The 20,080-nt window shown below is 34.8% G+C and overlaps 1 protein-coding gene across 5 annotated transcripts in view; it reads left to right on the plus strand.

Annotated features, from left to right (window-relative positions):
• The window catches only part of Usp34 (ubiquitin specific peptidase 34), a 186,190-nt gene that overhangs the window by 67,323 nt on the left and 98,787 nt on the right, over window positions 1-20,080 (plus strand). For all 5 annotated transcript variants that reach the window (XM_051200494.1, XM_051200497.1, XM_051200495.1 and 2 more), the window contains 8 exons: window positions 1,274-1,369; window positions 5,232-5,314; window positions 9,835-9,989; window positions 11,183-11,296; window positions 13,448-13,547; window positions 14,066-14,225; window positions 16,893-17,019; window positions 17,135-17,282. In XM_051200494.1, coding sequence (XP_051056451.1) covers window positions 1,274-1,369; window positions 5,232-5,314; window positions 9,835-9,989; window positions 11,183-11,296; window positions 13,448-13,547; window positions 14,066-14,225; window positions 16,893-17,019; window positions 17,135-17,282 — 983 coding nt within the window. The remainder of the gene's footprint in view (window positions 1-1,273; window positions 1,370-5,231; window positions 5,315-9,834; window positions 9,990-11,182; window positions 11,297-13,447; window positions 13,548-14,065; window positions 14,226-16,892; window positions 17,020-17,134; window positions 17,283-20,080) is intronic.

Genomic DNA, 20,080 nt, shown 5'->3' on the forward strand with positions numbered 1-20,080 from the left:
TGTAGTTTGAGAATAGTCCTGTAGCAATTTGATGTTCAAACTCTAGGGAGAAGGTTTTTTATCATAGTGACCACTGCAGAGAACCCCTGAAAAAGATCTGCAATAAAATAAATGCTTACACTAGACTGTGGTACAAAACCACCTTATAGTGATAATCTTAACATTACCTTATTATTACCTTGTACTTAACGGAGAAGTTACGATTAATGAGTGTTAAAATAAGTCTTTCAAGGGTAATTATCCTGATAGCAAAAAGAGTGTTTATGTTTGGCTGTTACCAGTTATTCATCAGTTGGTGTATTATGTATCTCTTACAGTTTCTAATCTCCTAAGCTATTTTGTTTGATTTGTATATCATTTTTGATTTTGAGACAGTCTCACTTTATTGCCCTACTTCACTTAGTCCTTGTTCTGTAGTTTGTAGTGAGCTCATGAGATGGTCTCCAAAACAAAGCAAAACCAAATGGCTCAGCAGTTAAAGAACACAAACTCCTTTTCTGGGCTTTGATTCTCAGCATCCATTTGGCAACATCCCAGGGAAGCTGACAGCCTTTTCTGCCTTCCTTTTGGCACTGCATGCAAATGGTGCACAGTTGAACACTTAAAAACATCCATGTACATGAAAAATAAAGTAATAATAAATTCATTTTTTTACCTTAAAATTATTTAACTTAATTTTATGGATGTTTTGCCTACTTTTATTTTATGTATCACATGGATCTAGTGCCTGTGCAGATTAGAAGGGTTTGAAGTAATAGATTGTTGTAACCTGTTATGTGGGTGCTGGAAATTTCACATGGGGTCCTCTGGGACAGCAGCCAGTGCTCTTTACTACCAAGCCATCTTCTAGTCCTTTCCCTCCCAAAAGAACAAAGAAAAAGGTTATGGTTTAAAACAATGTTTTGGAACAGGATCTTATTGTATAGTTTTGGCTAGTCTGGAAATTGCTAAGTAGACCAGGCTGGCCTTGCATTCATAGAGGTGCATCTACCTCCTGTGTGCTTGAACTAAAGATGAAATGCTACACCTGGGCACATTGACTCATGTCTTTAATCCTAACATTCTGAGGCCAGCCTGATCTACAGAACAAGTTCCAGGAGAGCCAGGGCTACATACACAGAGAAGACAGTCAAATCAAATCAAAACAAAAACTTAACATTTGATGATTTCTTACACTTTCTCTTTTTCAGGCTATTTTTTTGTTGTTGTTGTTGTTTGTTTGTTTTCTGGCTCTTTCTCTTTTCAAATTATTATTTTCTTGTAATTGGGCCAGGTGGGCAGAAAAAGAACTGAACATGATGAAGCTTTTCTTTGACAATCTGGTATATTACATTCAAGGTATGAGAGAAGGAAGACAAAAGCATGCATTGTAAGTACTTTCTCCGGTAGAGTAAATGATTTCTTGTTCGCTAACAGCCATTTTCTGCTTTCCTTTCTTTCAGTTATATGTAAGAAGTATAACTTTTTATGTAAAATTGTAAGAGAAAGAAAATAAAAAACCTACTACAAGATTTTCATGATGTTACTCCCATAATTTTTAGTAAGGTTGTTCAACTTGGGACCTGGTTAATTTTTACTACTGAAATTGTTGTTAGTTAAAAGTAAACATTCATCATTTCTAATGTAGTAATATTTCTTTTTTAAAAACTTGTAAATATATTTTTTAAGTTTTTCGTTTTACGTTATGTGCTTGCATGTTTTGCCTTCATGTACACGCATGTGATTTGTGTACATCGCTTTTATGCCTGGTATCCACAGATGCCAGAAGTGGGCATGGGAGTTCTTGAAACTGGTGTTACAGATAGTTGTGAGCTATTCCATATGCATGCTGGGGATTGAATCCAGGTCCTCTAGAAGAGCAGTCAATGTTCTTAACCACTGAGACATCTCTAGCCCTAGAGACCCTGTCTAAAAAACAAAAACATAGGGTGGAGAGTGATTGATGAATATGTTCTTTATTGTCATCTGTCCTCTTATAACTGTATGCATGGTTTGCATACATCATCCCCTTCTCCTAACACGTGTACACAATAATCAGTGAAAGAATTAAGTGCTAACCTTTTACAGATAACACATCAGTCCATTTGAGGAAGACAGTCTTATTTTACAAATGAGAGCACTAAAGGTAGGAAACAATAGATAACTTACCCAATGCCACACCTGTAGTGAAGAGTGGAGCTAGTGTTTATGTCTAAGCCTTGTGTTTCTAGCACTTATAATCTTTATTCTTATTTAAATTTTAAAAAGGATTTTGTAGACTTGAAACTCACTATAGAGCCTGAATCTTAGAATATTCCCTTAGTGGTGAAATCTCACCAAGTAGTACTCTTTGTGTCAAGTGCTACATAGTGCCATCAGTATATTCATTCATATTCAAAGTAGAGCAGTATTACCTGGACTGTCTTCATGTACATTCTCTGTTTTCTCAGGCTGTGTAGTAATACTCATTTATTGATCTCATGAATTTAGTTCATTTTTCACCCATCATGGGAATTATAATATAGAAATGTTGAAGTTTGGTCAAGGAAAAACTGTTGGATAGGAAAGAGAATTCATTTCCTATAAGAACATCTTAGAAAATTTCTTGAGACCTGGGGCTTAGATAAAAGACTTAGCTAGGCTATTTTGGTATTAAAACTCCAAAGAGAGTGGTTTATGTTACTTGTTTACTTTTTATTTATGTTGTACATGTGCATGTTAACAAGTGTGGGTACATATGTGTGTGTTGGAGACAGGTCAGTCTCAAGGATAGTTCCTTTGGGAACTCTCTGCTGTATTTGTAAGATAGGCTTTTGCTAGGGCTTAATGCTTTTTAAGTGATTTAGGATGGCTGAACAGTGAGCCCCAGGTATTAATCCACCTCTTCTGCTTTGCATTGTAAGTACACAGACGTGGATCACCTGGCTTGCTTATTTGTTTGGTTGGTTTTGCTTTTATTTTTATATAGGGTTTCTCTGTGTATCTCTGATTTGAACTCAATATATAGACCAGGCTGATCTCAAACTCAAATTGTCTGGCTTTTTACATGGGTGTTGGGAATCAAAGTTTGGTCCTTACGCTTGCATGCCATCAACTTGATTCAAATTGAAGTCATTTGGGAAGAGGGAACCTGTCTTGAGAAATTGTTTTTGTCTGAATTGCCTTTGCATGTGTTGTGTGTGTGGGTGCTCTTTAATGAGTGTGTGAGGGTCCAGCCCCCTGGACATGATGGCTCCTGCCATATGGATGGTCCTAGAGTGTATAAGAGAAAAGCTGAAGCAAGCCGTGAAAAGCAAAACCTGTAAATTCCATTCCTTCACACTCATAATATTTCTGTTACAAAATGCCTGCCATGTAGTAGTTAAGGCCTAGAAAGTAATAAGAGCCTTGAATTTTATCTAGATAGCATCTTAGGTTGTGAGTTGCTTCCTATTTTACTTCCTAACTTCAGCTGTTTTCATAAAAAGCACCAATACATTAAATAGCCACTAAAAAGCAGAAATGGTACTGACAATCTTAGTCTTTAAAAAAGTGGTTTTCAACCATTTCACAGATGTCTCCTAAGACCATTGAGAAACACAGATAGTTATGATTTATAATAGTACCTAACTTATAGCTATGAAGTAGCAGTGAAAATAATTTTATGCTTGGGGCTCACCACAATATGAGGTACTGTATTAAAGGGTCACTTTCATATTAGGAATGATAAGAACCACTGTTTTAGAATACATTTTGTTGGTGTTTTGTTTTGTTTGTTTGTTTTGTTTTATTGAGATAGATTTCTCTGTGTGACAGTTCTGGTTGTCCTGGAATTTGCTCTGTAAACCAGGCTGGCCTCAAATTAACAGATCTGTCTGCCTCTTGAGTGTTGGGATTAAAAGTGTGACCCACCACTGTCCAGCTAGAATAAAACTTTTAACCTTCTGTCTCTATTAGTAACATCTACAACAATTTTGAAATATTGTACTTAGAAAATTATGAGTATCCCTACTATAAGGTTGTTGAAATTAGATGTTAAGTAGGATATAGATTAGATATTAGGCTGGCTGCTGCTGAATGTTAACAAAGCAATTTGAGCAAAACCCAGTGTTTCTTTTATCCTATAAAAGAGATAAGAACTCATGGTTTAGTTTCATAACACAGCTCAGTGGGTTGCTGAAGAGCTCTTCAAATGAAAGTCCAGTTGTTACCTTCACTCCCTACCCTGTCGCTGACCTTTCCATGACTCCTTTCTGTAATATAACAAAAGTCTTTATTTCTGATATTCAGACTGGTCGTATTGGGGTCATTGTCAAAATCTTCCCTTCTCTTGGGATATGGTCCTTGGCAGATGCATACAAACTCAGTTTCTAGAAAACTATGTGAACTCATTTACTGAACCATTTCAATATTTAGGTTTGAAATAAATTCATAGCATCAATTTCGTATAGAATAGTTTTTACGAACTAGATTTATACTGTGTAAAGTTAAATAATTCTACATGGATAGTGATTCAGTATGTGTACTACAGATGAACAACATGTAGTCCATCATTAGTTAACTCTTAATTTATGTGGATATCATCATTTTAAAATGGCCCTTTTGTTTACTGATGATTTCTTACATAGTTTTTTGGGTACTTTGAGTTTTTTTATTTACATACTTAAAATTAACTTGAAGGCTGGAGAGTTGGCTCAGTGGTTAAGAGTACTGCTTGTTCTCATAGAAGACCTGGGTTCATGGTGGTTTATATATCTGTTATGTGCATGTTGACAGGATCTATGCCCTATTCTAATATCTGTGGGCACAAGGCAAAACATTTATGCATATAAAAGAAATCTAAAAAAAAATTTAAGGGTTTAAGAAAACTAACTTTGGAAGTAAACTTTATTATAGTCTGAAAATTTTCATGAACTTGTTAATGCATACAGTTATATAATTAAGACAATGGGGCATTATAAACTGTATAGGATTTCTGCTTTTTTTTTTTTTTTTTTTTTTTTTGTATGTGCTATGATTAGGAACATTAAATATCTTACTACAAGATGTAGGATCTTAGTGGGTGTGGTAACCTTGACCTGTAATCCCAGTGCTTGGCATATTGAACAGGATGATTCCTTGGGTTCAAGACCATTCTTCATTTATAGTATCAAGACTCTGTTTTAAAAAAAAAAAAAAAAAAGAAAGAAAGAAAGAAAGAAAAAGAAAGGAAGAAGGAAAACTTGAAATAAGAAATGGGGCCTTCTGTTAATTATTTGAATGGTTCTTTGTAGGTACAGCCATAGTGCCGAAGTTCAAGTTCGACTGCAATTCCTAACTTGTGTGTTTTCAACTCTGGGATCACCTGATCATTTCAGTAAGATTTTAATTTCACTTACATTTAATTGTGTGCTTGTATATGCATATGCCTATTAAGAGTACATGCATGTGCCTATTAAGGGTACATGAGGAGATCATAGGACAACTTGAAGGAATCAATTCTCTTTTATCGAAGACTGTAAGGTCTGGCCTCAAGGTGTTTGCTCATGGTTCAAAAAGAGATACCACAACACATGTAGAATCTAAGGCTGAGGGCATTGGAAAATCACACTGCATTCTTTCTGTTTGTGTGCTCTTTGTTGTTCTGGTTGTATTGTAATAATCCTGTCCTGCTTCAAAATTCTCCATGTTTCTTCATCTTTTTCTCCTTCATTTCCCACACACTTGTTTTTCGTACATTCCTTCTATATTTGTGTTCTTTCAGCTTCTTCATCTAGTCATTTCCTCTCTAGTCTGCTAATCCCAAAACTCTCTTCCCAGAAGTTTGAAGCAAAGGATAATATTATAGAGTTAGTTTTTCATTGGTCAGGACCACATTTCTAAGCTTAGAGATAAAAGCAGAGCCGTAGCCATGGCAACATAAGGTCCCAAGGCCATAGAGAAAACTGCAACCTGACAAGGGAGGTACAGTGCCCAATGACAACTTTAAGACACAAATCTATTATCAGTAAACTGGCAAGTGAAGAATAGGCTTGCTTTAAGGTTAATGTGAGGTTAGCTTTGGACAGCACTTTCCTATCTGCTGGCAGAGAGAATACACGACACTTGCTCTCTATCTCTGTGAGAGCTGTGGCTCAACAACTTTAGATATGCCATAGTTCTTGTCCTTGGCTATCTGTGAATGTCTCAATAGAATTCTTTTTTGCCTGGAAGCTAACAATGACCAACTCTGCCAAGGAAGATAACTGCAGGGAGCCAGACTTCTAAGTGTATACAAAGACCTGGTTGAGAGAGTGGTGATGACTTTCTTGACAAAATCACACATTGCTTGGGGGCTGGAGGGGGGAGGAGTCATCCAAATATACCAATGCATAGGGAAAAACACTGCTGGAGTTTTGGGGATGAATCCCACCATAGAATAGAAGTGCCAAGGCTCCAAAGGAAATTTATAGTAACGACAGTGAATATTCATAAAGCAAATATTCCCACCACCCTATGTGTGGGCCTCCTCCTTTGGAAAATGATCCTGGTGGATTAGCTCTGTCCATGATTTGTCATCTGTGTTCTTGCTGCATGATTCTGTGGTCTCTAGCAGTCTCCATCACGTGGGCTATAGATACTGGACTTGTTAGGTGGCAAGTATCTTAACCTACCTAGACACTCCACTAAAACATTTTTTGATACACATTTTAAGTAAAAAAAAAAAAATCCCCATGGCTTTTCATAATAATTTTTAAATCTTTGTGCTAAGATCCTTGAATAAGCATTTGCTGTTGACACTTTCTTGTAGACATTGTTATAGATAAGCATGGTCATGATAAATTCTCTTTCTGGCTTCACTGCTTTCATCTTCTTAGTTTCTCAAGGGCTAAAGCTCATCTTAAAGTAAAACATTGGTAATAGGAGAGAATATTACTTTAGAGTAAATGCGTCTTTCATCACTGGTTTTTGGAATCCTGTAATTTTAGTTAAAAATAGCCACGAACTTTATTCTTTGGGTTAATTTTTCCTAAAATTACTTGGGTTCATGGGTAGTATTTGCAAGTTCCAATTATATTTCAAGTAAGTTAAGTTGTGTCATTGGTGATTTTTTTCTTCTCTTTTTCAAGTATTTAAGAATGGGGCCAAGTCTACTTGATAGCTATTCTCACATGGAAAAACATCTTTCTTCTGTTGATCAATGCTCTTGTTCTCATCACACTGATGGTGGCTTCTCCTCTTCGTGTTACCATCTCAGAATAGTTTCATTTGTTAAACAGTATTTTTCATAGGCTTTAATTCATATAGTCAAATAGGTAGTTATTTTGCTAGCCTAAAATGTCACTGTCACTTTTTTAAAGTCCTAACTGTGCTAGACCATGTATTTCTCTTGCTGGTTTAAGTTTGCAATTCCTTCAGGTTTAGGCTATAAGAAGTTACCAACAGATTTCAAAAGTAAAATATCTTTTTATAGCATATTTGTTTTGGCTTATTGGGTCATTGTACTCCACTATGACTAAAAACAAAAGGAAAATATAACATCATCTTATAGAGATAGGATCAATATACATGATTTCTAGTAACTGTGGAGTTTTGTGTTTATTTTATGTAGTATAGTTTCTCTTCAAAAACTTTAGTTACTGTGTAGATAAAACCACCACCAGAAAAAAACCAAAACCACCCACCCACAGGGTAGTAATGTTATAAAGATAGTGTAGTTATGTTTAATTATGCTGGTTGCATTAATAAGGAAAATTTTGAAAAAAATATTAAAATAAGATTATGTATTACGTATTGAATGTGTTTTAGTGATTCAGTGGATTTTTAGCAATTCTAGTTATGCAGTTTTCTATTTATCCATCCAGTTTGTTTTATTTTTTGAGACAGGGTTTCTCTGTGCGTAGCCCTGGCTTTCTTGGAACTCGTTCTGTAGACCATACTGGCCTCAAACTCACAGAGATCCGCCTGCCTCTGCCTCCTGAATGCTAGCATTAAAGGCATATACTACCATCAAATGGCTGTGTGTGTGTGTGTGTGTGTGTGTGTGTGTGTGTGTGTGTATCACTTGGGTCATTAGTGTGTTCGTGAGTGTATGTTCATGCCATTACCATCTGGGTCATTGTGTGTGTGTGTGTTTGTGAGAGAGAGGGAGAGAGAGAGCTGGAATTAGAGGCAGGTTTGAACTGTCCAGCGACGGTGGTTAGAACTGAACTCTGTTCTCTAAGAGCAGCAAACACTTCACCACTTAACCATCTTTTCACCCCTCGTATTGGCTCTAACTAACACATTCTTCTTAGAAAATAATCTACAACACTGTATGTTACTTTTGAGACAGGGTTTCACTGTATGGCCCTCCGTGTCCTAAACTGCTTGCATAACATTAATTGGCTTTGACCTTAAAATTCTTCTGTCTTCTGGCCTAAGTGCTAAAATTAAAGTTTACAGAAGACATAAAACCTTTCAGAGTATATTGATATTTAGGTGAATGTTTTCTGACACTGTGGAAATGCCATTTGATTTTTTAGTTATTAGGGGATTTTTAGTCATTCCTGTATTTTCTTATTTCCCCAAACTGTAGGAAAGCACAGTAGACTTTGGAATGAACTCATTAAGTTCAAAGTCCTTGTAAATTGTCTGGTTTTTTTTTTTTTTTTTTTTGTTTTTTTTTGGAGGGTTTGTTGTTGGTTTTGTTTTAAATTCTTGTGACTGCCTGGAATCTGTTTTATTCTACAAAGTTTTTATTTGTTTTTCCATGTACTATATGTCACCTGAATATCATGAAGTGAATTCTTTGTATTTCATTTTTCCCTGCATTTTTCCTTTGTTCTTCTTAAAAATAGTAGCTGTTGTTCAGTACCTTCCATGGACAGCCTTTGTATATAGTTTCTACTCTGTAGTTCTCACCTTTAGAATTGAATCCTCAAAATTTCTGTGATTGCTTGTTTCCAGTAGAGACAGGTAATCCTGTCCATAAAATAGAAGAATTTTAAGTTCAAGTCAATTATTACCATAATTCAGTGATGTATTCACATTTTATGAACCTGATTATCCTTTAGATCTTTGTTGGTGTTGCGAAAATTTGAACCATCATGTATGAACTTGTCATGCACTAATGAGCTATGTCCCCAGCCATACAAAAAATTTTCAGTGGTGTGTTTTTAATTATGTAAGACTATATGTGTAATGTTTTGTTTTTATTTCATTTTTAATTATATGTATGTTGTATATGTTATTAAATATATGTGCAGATAGCCATAGGCAATTGATTAATGTGGATTCTAGATCCTTTGGAAGAGTAGGACATGGCTCTGATATTTCTACTTTGATAGCAAAGTTAGTGGAGTTTCTTTTAAAGTACGTTTTATGAAATGCTGTCAGCTATCCAGGCAGTGGTGACATTCAACATTAATTCCAGCACTCAGGTGGCAAAAGTAGGTGGTTCTCAAGGCCAGTCTTGTCTACACAGTGACTTCCAGGACAGCTTGGGCTACACAGAGAAATCCTGTCTCAAAAAATGAAACTCAAAACAAAAAATATTGTCAGCTTGCTCCTTTATGTACATATTTGACTCTAGCTGCTTTTAGTATAGTGAATTAGGACCAAAATGTTCTATCTAATTCTGATTCAAATTTCCAGACAGAAAACCATAAGGAATTAGTCCTCAGCTAATAGTTACAACAGAGGTATTTTATGAAAAATAGACTATATATACATGTTGTCCAAAAGGAGGTGTGTAAATATTTTTTACCTAATTTGTAAAAACACAAGCCAGATGTGGTAAATCACCAATATTTAATCACTTGGAAGGTGCAGGCAGGTGAATACAAGTTGTAGGCCTGAGTGAGCTATGTAACAGTATCCTATTTCACACCTCCCCTCCAAAATTAATGAAGTACAAAATTTATTGTTTTTGTTTAGGGCTAAGTTTAGAGCAAGTCGATATTTTATGGCATTGTTTAGTAGAAGATTCTGAGTGCTATGATGATGCACTTCATTGGTTTTTAAATCAAGTTCGAAGTAAAGATCAACATGCAATGGGAATGGAAACCTATAAACATCTTTTCCTGGAGAAGGTAATTGTACATTTAGATTTATTTGTGTATTTTCCTCTGTGTATTTTAATGTATTGAAGTGTGACTTCTATAATGTTCTTTTCTTTTTCTTCCTCTCTTCTGTATAGCTTTTAAATTGAACAAATGCCTGTTTTTTGTGATCCTTATATAAGTTTTTCAATTCAGATTTACCTGTCATGTTATCTTTTATTTTTAACTAAATGTAAATTTAGTTTATATTTCTAAATATAGTTAATCTATTATTTATTCAATAATTTTGAACAGTTTTAAGGATGGCACTAATTGTAAATATTGGTCTTTGGGTATTTATTTTTAAAAGTGATTTTCAGTTTGAAGTGTATGCCCATAACAACAAATATAAGACCTAAATCCATGAGTCTTCTTGTGTTAAACTTCCACAATTTCAGTCTGTCTTTTGGCTAAGTATAAGCTAGTACCCACATTTGTTAGCTACTTAGGAAGGCCTTATAAAAAGTATAGTGGTTCTTGTTTCTGTCCACCATAACTAGATGTTGCAAGTAGTCATCTTTATATAAACTATAACAGTCACATCAGTGATTGTTAAAGCAGGTGTGTGTTGGCTGTGGTAGTATATGCCAATAATCTCAGTATGTGAAAGTTGGGGGATAGAGGATCAGGCATTAAGCATAGCAAATTGGCAGCCACCCTGGGCTGAATGAGACTGTGTCTGAAAATTGCTGTTTTTTTGTTTGTTTGTTTTATTTTTTTTTCTCTTCCATTTTCTTAACGCCTTTTTTTTTTTTTTTTTTTTTTAATTAGCAAAGTGCTCTGGAAATTCATTCAATGTCTTGTGTTACATTGTAATGAATGAGTTTTAGGGCAAAGTACAAATAGAATTAAATTTATCTTAGATTTTTGTCCTTTATTACAAACTACATTTAGCTCCATTTCTTATAAATGTATATGGTCATGGTATCTAATAGGTGACAAAATGTCTTTATTTACTTCCTCTGGGGGTGTGTGTGTGTGTATGTAAATTGTAGTGCACTGCACATCAGGCAGGGGCAGCTAATTGAAGCACACATCTCTTCAGGCTTTGCATGAATAGAATTTTATTAAATTATTTAAATGATCAAATTATTGCCAGATCTTTTCTGATCATTTTCCTCCGATATTGTCTTTAGTGAAATTAGTAATCTAATAAAATAAAATGTTAATTTTTTTTTTTAAAGATGCCCCAGCTAAAACCTGAAACAATCAGCATGACTGGCTTAAACCTGTTTCAACATCTATGTAACTTGGCTCGATTGGCTACCAGTGCCTATGATGGCGGCTCACACTCTGAGGTAAGGCTCTATTTGATCAGCTTGTGAGATATTTCTTGTCTTCTAATTAGATTATCAAGTTATCTTTCTGTAAACTTTGACTTTGTTATAAAGTTTAATTTTATTTCAAGTATGTGGCCCCCACCCCTTCCACCCCCCCACCCCCAAAGACAGGGTTTCTGTGTGTAGCCTTGGATGTCTTGGAACTTGTTTTGTAGATCAGGCTGGCCTCAAACTCACAGAGATCTGCCTGTCTCTGCCTCCTGAGAGATTAAAGGCATGAGCCATCACTGTCTTTTATTTCAAGCTTTAACTCCTTCATATTTTGAGTTTTAAAGCAATTTTGGCATTGTGGTTTTGTTTTATTTCTAAGAAAACTATGCTCTTGCCTCAAAAAAGTCTTGTTATTTGCTCTGTGATTTGTTTAGAAGGAGAGGTGCCTGTTTGTAATTCTCTTTGTAGATCCTGGAAAACATAATTAAATATTTTATGAAAAACTTAATTTGTGTGAAATGACTTTTAAAAACATTTATTTATTTGTATGTGGAAGGCAGACAACGGCTTACTGTGTGTAAGTCAGTCCACTGGATTTGGCAGCAGCACTTGTTTGCATTGGGCCATTTCACTGGCTCTGAAGTCCAATATGTATGCCATTTGCTATAGCTAAATTTTTAGCACCTTTATAGCAGCATATGCTAATATATACTATATATGTAATTTGTATTGACTGTTTCTGGAATAATCCACTGAGATCAGTTGTTATGATTAGCTAATTGACTGCACACTCCTACAAATTTCTAGTCTCATCTTTGTCTTTAAAATGTTCCCCTTCCCCAGACTGGGTGGCTGCAATGTATTTAGCTGATTGTCCCTATAGTCTTCTAAAATAAACGGTTAAAGGTCATCCTTGTCAGACATTCCTTTAGTCAGCTAAGAAGTGCCTTTTTATTTCGGAGTATTATTTGTAGGTAAGTTTATTTTATATTAGGAGGACAAAATTGTTATTGATCTGTATTATAAAAAGTAATTTTAGCTGATAATATAGCTTAGTTTGTAGAGTGATCTGCCAGCAGGCACAAATCCCTGGGTTTCAGTACCAGTGCCACATAAACCCAGCAAGGAAATTAGTGCAAACCTGTAATTTCAAAATTTGGGAGGTAAAAAAAAGGAGGGACTCAGATTCTTTCTTGGCTACACAGTGAGTTCTAGGCATCCTGAGTTATATGAAATATTTCTTCCCAAATAATAATTTTGTTTGTATTTACTGTGTTCTATCTTCCTACTGTTGCTTTTTCTTTTCATCATGATGTGGGGCTTTTAAAAAAATACTTATTTATTCATGTATATTTGTGCTCTTTTCTTGCTTGCAAGAAGAGGGCATCAGATCCCATTACAGATGGTTGTGAGCTACCATGTGGGTGCTGGGAATTTAACTGAGGACCTCTGGAAGAATAGCCCTTAACAATTGAACCATCTCTCCAGACTGTAGTGCTTGTTTTGTTAGTGTTTCTAATGTTTTAATCTTAACACTGTATTATTATGTTTCTATTTAATAATTTCAAGGTAGTCATACATCTTGATTTGCCTAATTAATAACTATGTTCTGCTAGCTGATACTTTACTTCAGCTCTCCAGTCATCCATTGGAATACCCTCTTTCTTCACTCGGTCCACATTTGAGAGTTTTCACTTTAGCTATTTCTGTGCAGCATTTAGCAGAAACATTTCTTTTGTTATCTCATAGTTAACATCACTAATTTGAATGAGAATTTGGTTACCGTGTCTACTAAATTATGAGTGACTGCATGAAAGTGGTTGATCTGCCAGTGTAACTTCAAGGAAAAGCATTAGACTATTGTGCAAATAATTATAATTTGTTGATTTTATATAGTTGAATTTTTCACAGTAAATAATTTATTAAGCATTGTATAGTTTTCCTGCTTTATAAAAAAAATCAATTGACTTTAAGAGTTCTTCATTACCCTGAGGAAGTTTTAATCTTTTGTTGGTAATGAGGATGCTTATATTTTATAATGGCTAAATACTATGAATTGCCCTCTTAATACTTTATAAAAATATTAAGTTTAATGTTTAATTTCACATTTGATATTTTAATCTAATAATCTGCCATTTAACAAACAAAATTTAAAATTTTCTTATTTTTAATCCTTAGCTGTGTGGTATGGACCAGTTTTGGGGCATTGCATTAAGAGCACAGTCAGGTGATGTTAGTCGAGCAGCTATCCAATATATTAACTCCTACTACATTAATGGTAAGTAATTTCCAATACTGTTCAAAAAGTAAAATTAATTTTAAGCAACATTTCAAATTTCTCTTTTTGATTTTTTAAAAATTTTAAGGGCACTTTTTACTTTATGTGTGTTTGTCTGAATGTGGCACATGTATGCAGTGCCACAGAGATCATAAGAGGGTGTCAGATTTCCTGGAACTGCAGTTACAGATGGTTCATGTGGTGGTGGGAATTGAACCTGAGTCCTCTGGGAGATCAGCCAGTGACCTTAATTGCTGAGCCATCTCTCCGGCCTGTATTTTCTTTTTCTGAAACTCGGCCTTGCTATCTATCTCTAGTTGACTTAGGAGTCTCAATTCTTCTGCTTCAGCTCCTGAGTGCTGGACTAACAGTAGTACTGTAGTGAACTAACAGGAAACCCCAGTTCTAAAACTACTTTTTTATGTTAGGAAATTTGATTAAGCTTCAGTTTGGTTCATTTTCTTTAATACAGGTAAATAAAAATGTAAAAGTATAATGAATATATGTCTGAGTTTCAGGTAAAACGGGTTTGGAAAAGGAGCAAGAATTTATTAGCAAGTGCATGGAAAGTCTTATGATAGCTTCCAGCAGTCTTGAACAAGAATCACACTCAAGTCTCACAGTTATAGAAAGAGGATTGCTTATGCTGAAGACACATCTGGAAGCATTTAGGAGAAGGTAATTTGTTATAATGTACTACATGAATGAATTTCAGTATTTTTTATTGTTAACACGTCTAAAGGTATTTTTAAAGTTTGTACAGGGGACATAATTTACTCAAACTAAATGGGTTATAATGGAAATTATTGCTATAGAAACTTATGTATCATTTTGCCATTGAAGAGGCAATATAATATCCTCATAAATATATAGGTTTTAAAATCTTGAGGCTCATCAGTTATGCCTGAATAAGAAAATGTCAGAATTCCATTTCTACAGAGGTGTTAATTATGACTGAAAAGGTAGGGACACCACCACTGAGACAAGTTACACTACAACTCTCCCCAACAACATCATATAATCTTTCATATTTTATCAAGTTGAGTCATTTGTTTCATTTGCTGTTTTTTTTTCTTCCTGGACTAGGAGAGAGTATTTTAATTTTGAATTTCCATTTACCATGGAAACATGACCAAAACTTTCTGTGTTAATGAATATCTGTATAATTAATTTAGACATACCCTGTGTAATACAGAAATAAAGCAAATTAACATTTATGAATATACCAACCGAAATGAAAGGTGAGTAGATAGTTTTAATTACAAAATTTTGTTTGTTAAAAGTCATTTAACAATGAGTATTAATGTAAAAGTACTAAGAGCTGTGTTGAAAATTTGTTAAAATTATAACTTCTTTCAACTTCAGATCTTAGTTTTGACATTTATAAAATCACATGCAATGTATATTTTTGACATTTTATTAAAATGGTAGGAAATACTGAGTGAGAAAGATAACCCTACACATTTTTAATAATATGTATACATGATTTCAAGCATTTCTGTAGTTCAAGATTCCTTTATAATCATAGTTTGTAGAAATGTACTTTAGTTCCTGCATTTAAAGAATGTGTAAGAGAACTTTTGAATTTTTGCGTAGCAACATCGGAGCTTCGGAACCATCACCACTTTAGAAAAATAAAAATTAAGCAAAAGTGGTGGCCTTACTCAAATTAATTAAAAAGTCAGTACAAATTTGTATAACTCAAACATTACATTAAGATGTTATGTGGGGGGAAAGTCCTGTAAGTGCTCTGTTTTCTATTAGGCTTACTGTAAATGATGTGCTAATTTACTTATGAAGGGATTCTGTGCTGTGAGGAGCAGCACACTGTGATGTCTCACCAGTACCTCAGAGGTACTTTTCATGAGTGTCTCTTCTCATAGATACTAGTTTTGTCCTACTATGGAGAAGTGGGCTTTATCTTTCATATGTATCTTGATTTATTTTATGCTAAAATTAACATTACTGTAATATTGTATGAATATCTCTACTAGTAAACCATAAATTACATAAAATTGAATAAAAAATTTCAAAGCAGCAGCTGAAAAGTTATGTACTGCCTAACAAATCTCATCTTGTCTCCCTGTTTATCAAGTACTCAGTTACTTAGTGTTACAAATGTAAGTTATTTAACATATAAAGATTTCAAATACCTTGTACAATATTGAATAAAGAATTTATCTTTTTTGAGAAAGGTTTAATCTCAGCATTGGTTTTCACTCAAAAGTGATATTGTTTCTTAGGAGCAGTAAGTAATATCTGGAAACATTGTTGTTATCATTACTTTGAGGCAGAAGGTTGAATTGACTTTGACTGAATAGAGACCAACAATGCTGGTGAACACCTAAGGGTGTATAAGATAACCTGCCTATTGTCTCCAAGAACAATTTTAAATTGTTGAGCTCAGAATGTCCGTGGAAGCAAAATGGAAAAGCTAAAACTTGAAAAGTTCAAAAGAGACATTCTTTTAATTACTCTTTTGTTCAGTTGTAGACCTGGATATTGTTTCACCTGTAGGGAATAAGTTAATTTCTATCCTTTTATTTCAGAACTCCTGATTAATATTAGACATTCATTCATTCGTTCGTTTAGTTATTTAAAAATCAAGAATCTGACTCTTGTCTTCCACAAGAGAATTTTCAAGTATTTAGTATGTGTCATGCTAGATGCCTGTGGGTGTTGGGGAAGAGTCTTTATGAACTTATTTCATTTTATATGCATAAGTGTATTACCTACATGTATGTATGTGTACCTGGTGTGTGCCAAGGTCCAAGGATGTCATAAGAGTGTGTCAGATCCACTGGAACTTGAGTTATGGATGGCAATGAGTCATTATGTGGTCACTGAAAAACTGAATATCAGTTCCTCTGCAATAGGACATCATTCTAGCCACTAAAATTGGGCTTTTAATTAATAAAATCTAATCTTATATTCTGTTCAACTGATTTGCATTATTTGAACATAATATACCTGAAGAGTGCTTTTGTAAAACATGTTTTTCTCAGAAGGTATTTTTTTAAACCTTTTGTTCTAAATGTAAAAATAGTAACCTAATGCTTCATTATTAGGTTAATGTTGAGTTCTGTTTTACTTTCCTCCTGCTTCTCCTCCTATTCCCTTTAAATAAATAACTTTATATAATAGGATTTTCTCCTTCAGTAATTTTTCTGGGAGTCTGTTTTAATTAAGAATTCTTTGCTGTCTTTTAAGTTCAGCTCACTATGTTGATTCTGTAGTTGGTTTAACCTTTTATGGGCTTTTAAATTTGGTAAAACATGAAAAACTTCTGTAACATTAAAGTATTCTAAATGGTCTCCTCTGTGTATGTATTCTGTGTTGTTTTAGGTTTGCTTATCATCTGAGACAGTGGCAAATTGAAGGCACTGGTATTAGTAGTCATTTGAAAGCACTGAGTGACAAACAGTCTTTGCCGCTAAGGGTTGTATGTCAGCCTGCTGGACTTCCTGACAAGGTAGTTGGCAGGATTTAATTTCCAAATTTGTTAACATTTCTCTTTTCAATTCTTTGGTGTTTTGGGGTCTGGTAGTTTCTTTGTAATTTTTAATTAGTTGCATCCTACATTTCAGATGACTATTGAGATGTATCCCAGTGACCAGGTAGCAGATCTTAGGGCTGAAGTAACTCATTGGTATGAAAACTTACAGAAAGAACAAATAAATCAGCAAGCTCAGCTTCAGGAGTTTGGTCAAAGCAGCAGAAAAGGAGAGTTTCCTGGTAAGTTAAACTCTTGACATGTTCAGTAGTTTTAGGCTTTATTGTGTAGCAACTATCTTGGTTCATCTCTTGTTGCTTTAACAGTTCTTAAATGAAAGGTTGTTTTTATTGTTGGAGGTGTTCTTGTTTTCTATTTTTGCTTCTTTGGTTTTCATTTTGAAAAACTCTGGAGTTCAAGCTGACCTAGAATACACTGTGTATAAGCCCGAGCTGGACTCAGACCCTTAGGAATCCTCCTGCCTGTGCTTCCAATGTGCTGGGATTACAGGTGTGAGCTATCACACTTTCCCAGATAGAGTCTAAGCAACTGAAATTTGTTTCTCACTGTCCTGCAAAGTATACGAATCTGGTAAGAGCTGCTTTCAGGAAATGCCTTCTACTCTTGCATTATGGAAAATGGAAGGTCAGAAAGAAAGAGAGCTCCTGTATCCAGACTTTCGTACAGGTATTAATGCATTCTTAATCGCCTTGCCCTTGTGTCCTAAACTCCCAACAAATCCCACTTCCATACACCATCGTATAAAGGAATCAATTCCATAACATTTTTGTAAGGGAACAAAAACATTCAGGTCTGTCCCAAAGCTGTGGTGAGTCCACCTGGTTAAACCCTGCCCGTTGGGGAAGGTGGGGGAGGGGGGCGGCTTCTGCCGCCTGGGGGCAAAACCCAGGTAAATCCCACTTCTGACACCAGATATTGCGGTAAATAAGGATCAGGATAAACAAATAGGCCGAATAGATGTTTATTCAGGGAGAAATAACTTACAACCTAGACAGATGAACACCAGGAAATTCAACCCGATCCTCTCCTGTCCGAGTCATGCCAGCAAGAGAGCGGCCTTCCTCAGGTCACCTCCGCCCATCGCTCCACCCCCCAATGGGCGTGGTCAGTGCTACAGAAGGACTACCTCACTACAAAGGTCATTTTAGCAATTTTAAAACTTTAAAGGTCTTAATGGCTACTTCCCTGTTCTTGTTATCATTTGTGTTACTATCAGTAGAACAGTGGTTGGGCTATTGTTTGCAAACAACATTTGTTTCTTAGAGGATTCTTTTTAGGCTTTCTAAAAATAAATTTTTATTCATTCATTTATTTATTGTGTGTGTGGTTTGTGCATTCCATGGTATGTATGTGACAGTCCAGAGACAAGTTGTAGGAAACAGTTGTATCATGTGGGTTGCAGGGGTCAAACACTGGCTATCAGTCAGGCCTTGGTGCATTTATGTGCTAAGATTTCTCAAAGATCTCCCTTTAGGCTTTTTGATGTGACCATAGAAATGATTTGGGAATCAATTTGATAAAAAGTCTTAGAATTGTCGATGACCTTAGATGTCCCTTTACTGCTGATTACCTAAATTGTTTTCCAATAAAGCTTTTGATGTAGAAATTTTGTGTTAGAAATGATCTATTAGTAAAGGATGCATATGTTTTAAATATTGGAAAATTCTGAAATCTAAATCACTTTTGGATATAAATGTTGTTCTGCATATGCTTAGGTAAGGAATATCAAACTATTTAAATTTTGCCAAGGGATTCTTACTTTGTACAGGGTACTGTTATGTATTTAAAACAAAGACCAAAAAGCTAATTCTTAGACTTAACTGTGTTTTATGCATCTCTGATTTTTTAAAGTAAGGGAATATCTTAGTATCTTTCACTAAGTCCAGAAGATTTGACTCCAATATGTTTAAGATTAATTCATTTGTATCTCTTAAGCATAAGGTCAGTGAAATAAATGGCTTAGTGGGTGAAGGTGCTGATTGTTAAACCTGATGACCTGAGTTTGATTACTGGGGGCTACATGGTAGAAAGAGATTAGCACCAGTTCCAAAAAATTATTTTCTGACTTGTACCATGTGCCATGGAATGCTTGCTGCCTTATACACACACATACACACACACACACTCAGAGAGTCTAGTAAGAAATTTAAAACATCAATCTTAAAAAAAGTTTTCGTATACATTTAATCCATTCACTAAGGATACAAAGGCAGGTGAATCTCCATAAGTTTGAAACCGGCTTGGTCTACACAGCAAGTTCCAGGATAGCCTGGTCTATACAAAGAAACGATAGGGAAGATCATAGATGTGTTCAAGTCTCCCTCTTAACAACTTAACTTCCTAATTATTCCTTATTAACTACTAACTTCTATCTGAGACACGGTTAACTGGTTTCATAGATATCCTTCAAGAAATACCAGTTATAAATGTGAAGTACGTATGTTTGTTTATTATTGGAACATTATATTTAGGTTATCTTAGAAAATGTTCATATTGGTACATACTGAAAGTTACCTTGATCTTTTTGAGATGGAGAGTTTGTTATAGAACAGAACCTTGATTATTTGATGTCTTTTTAAGTAATAAAAGCTTAGCCATTTTTCCTTCCTCCCTCTCGTCTTCTCACTTATTGATGACTAGACTGAGGGCCTTGTGCACGATCACTCTGTTACTGGATGTACGTCAGCTCTTTTAAATTTTTATTTTTTGAGATGTAATTTTACCTGTCAAGTTACTCAGGCTGGACTAGAAATTGAGGTCTGCTTGCTTTCTTTCTTTTTTTTTTTTTTTTTTTTTCTCCTCATATAACTGGAATTATAGGTATGTGGTGCCACACTCAGATTCAGTTATTTGATTGTTGAAAATAGTGTCACAGAGACTATCCTTGTATGTACTGTACTTCATATATTTTGAGTAAGTATGTAGATATTCAATTTCTGGTCCAAGAATTATCTGCTTTACTTAGGTAAAATGTGTTACCTATAGAGACTGGAGAAATGGCTCACTAGATAAAAGCCTA

The sequence above is a fragment of the Phodopus roborovskii genome, unplaced genomic scaffold, assembly GCF_943737965.1.
Source record: "Phodopus roborovskii unplaced genomic scaffold, PHOROB, whole genome shotgun sequence".
Classification (NCBI taxonomy): Eukaryota; Metazoa; Chordata; class Mammalia; order Rodentia; family Cricetidae; genus Phodopus; species Phodopus roborovskii.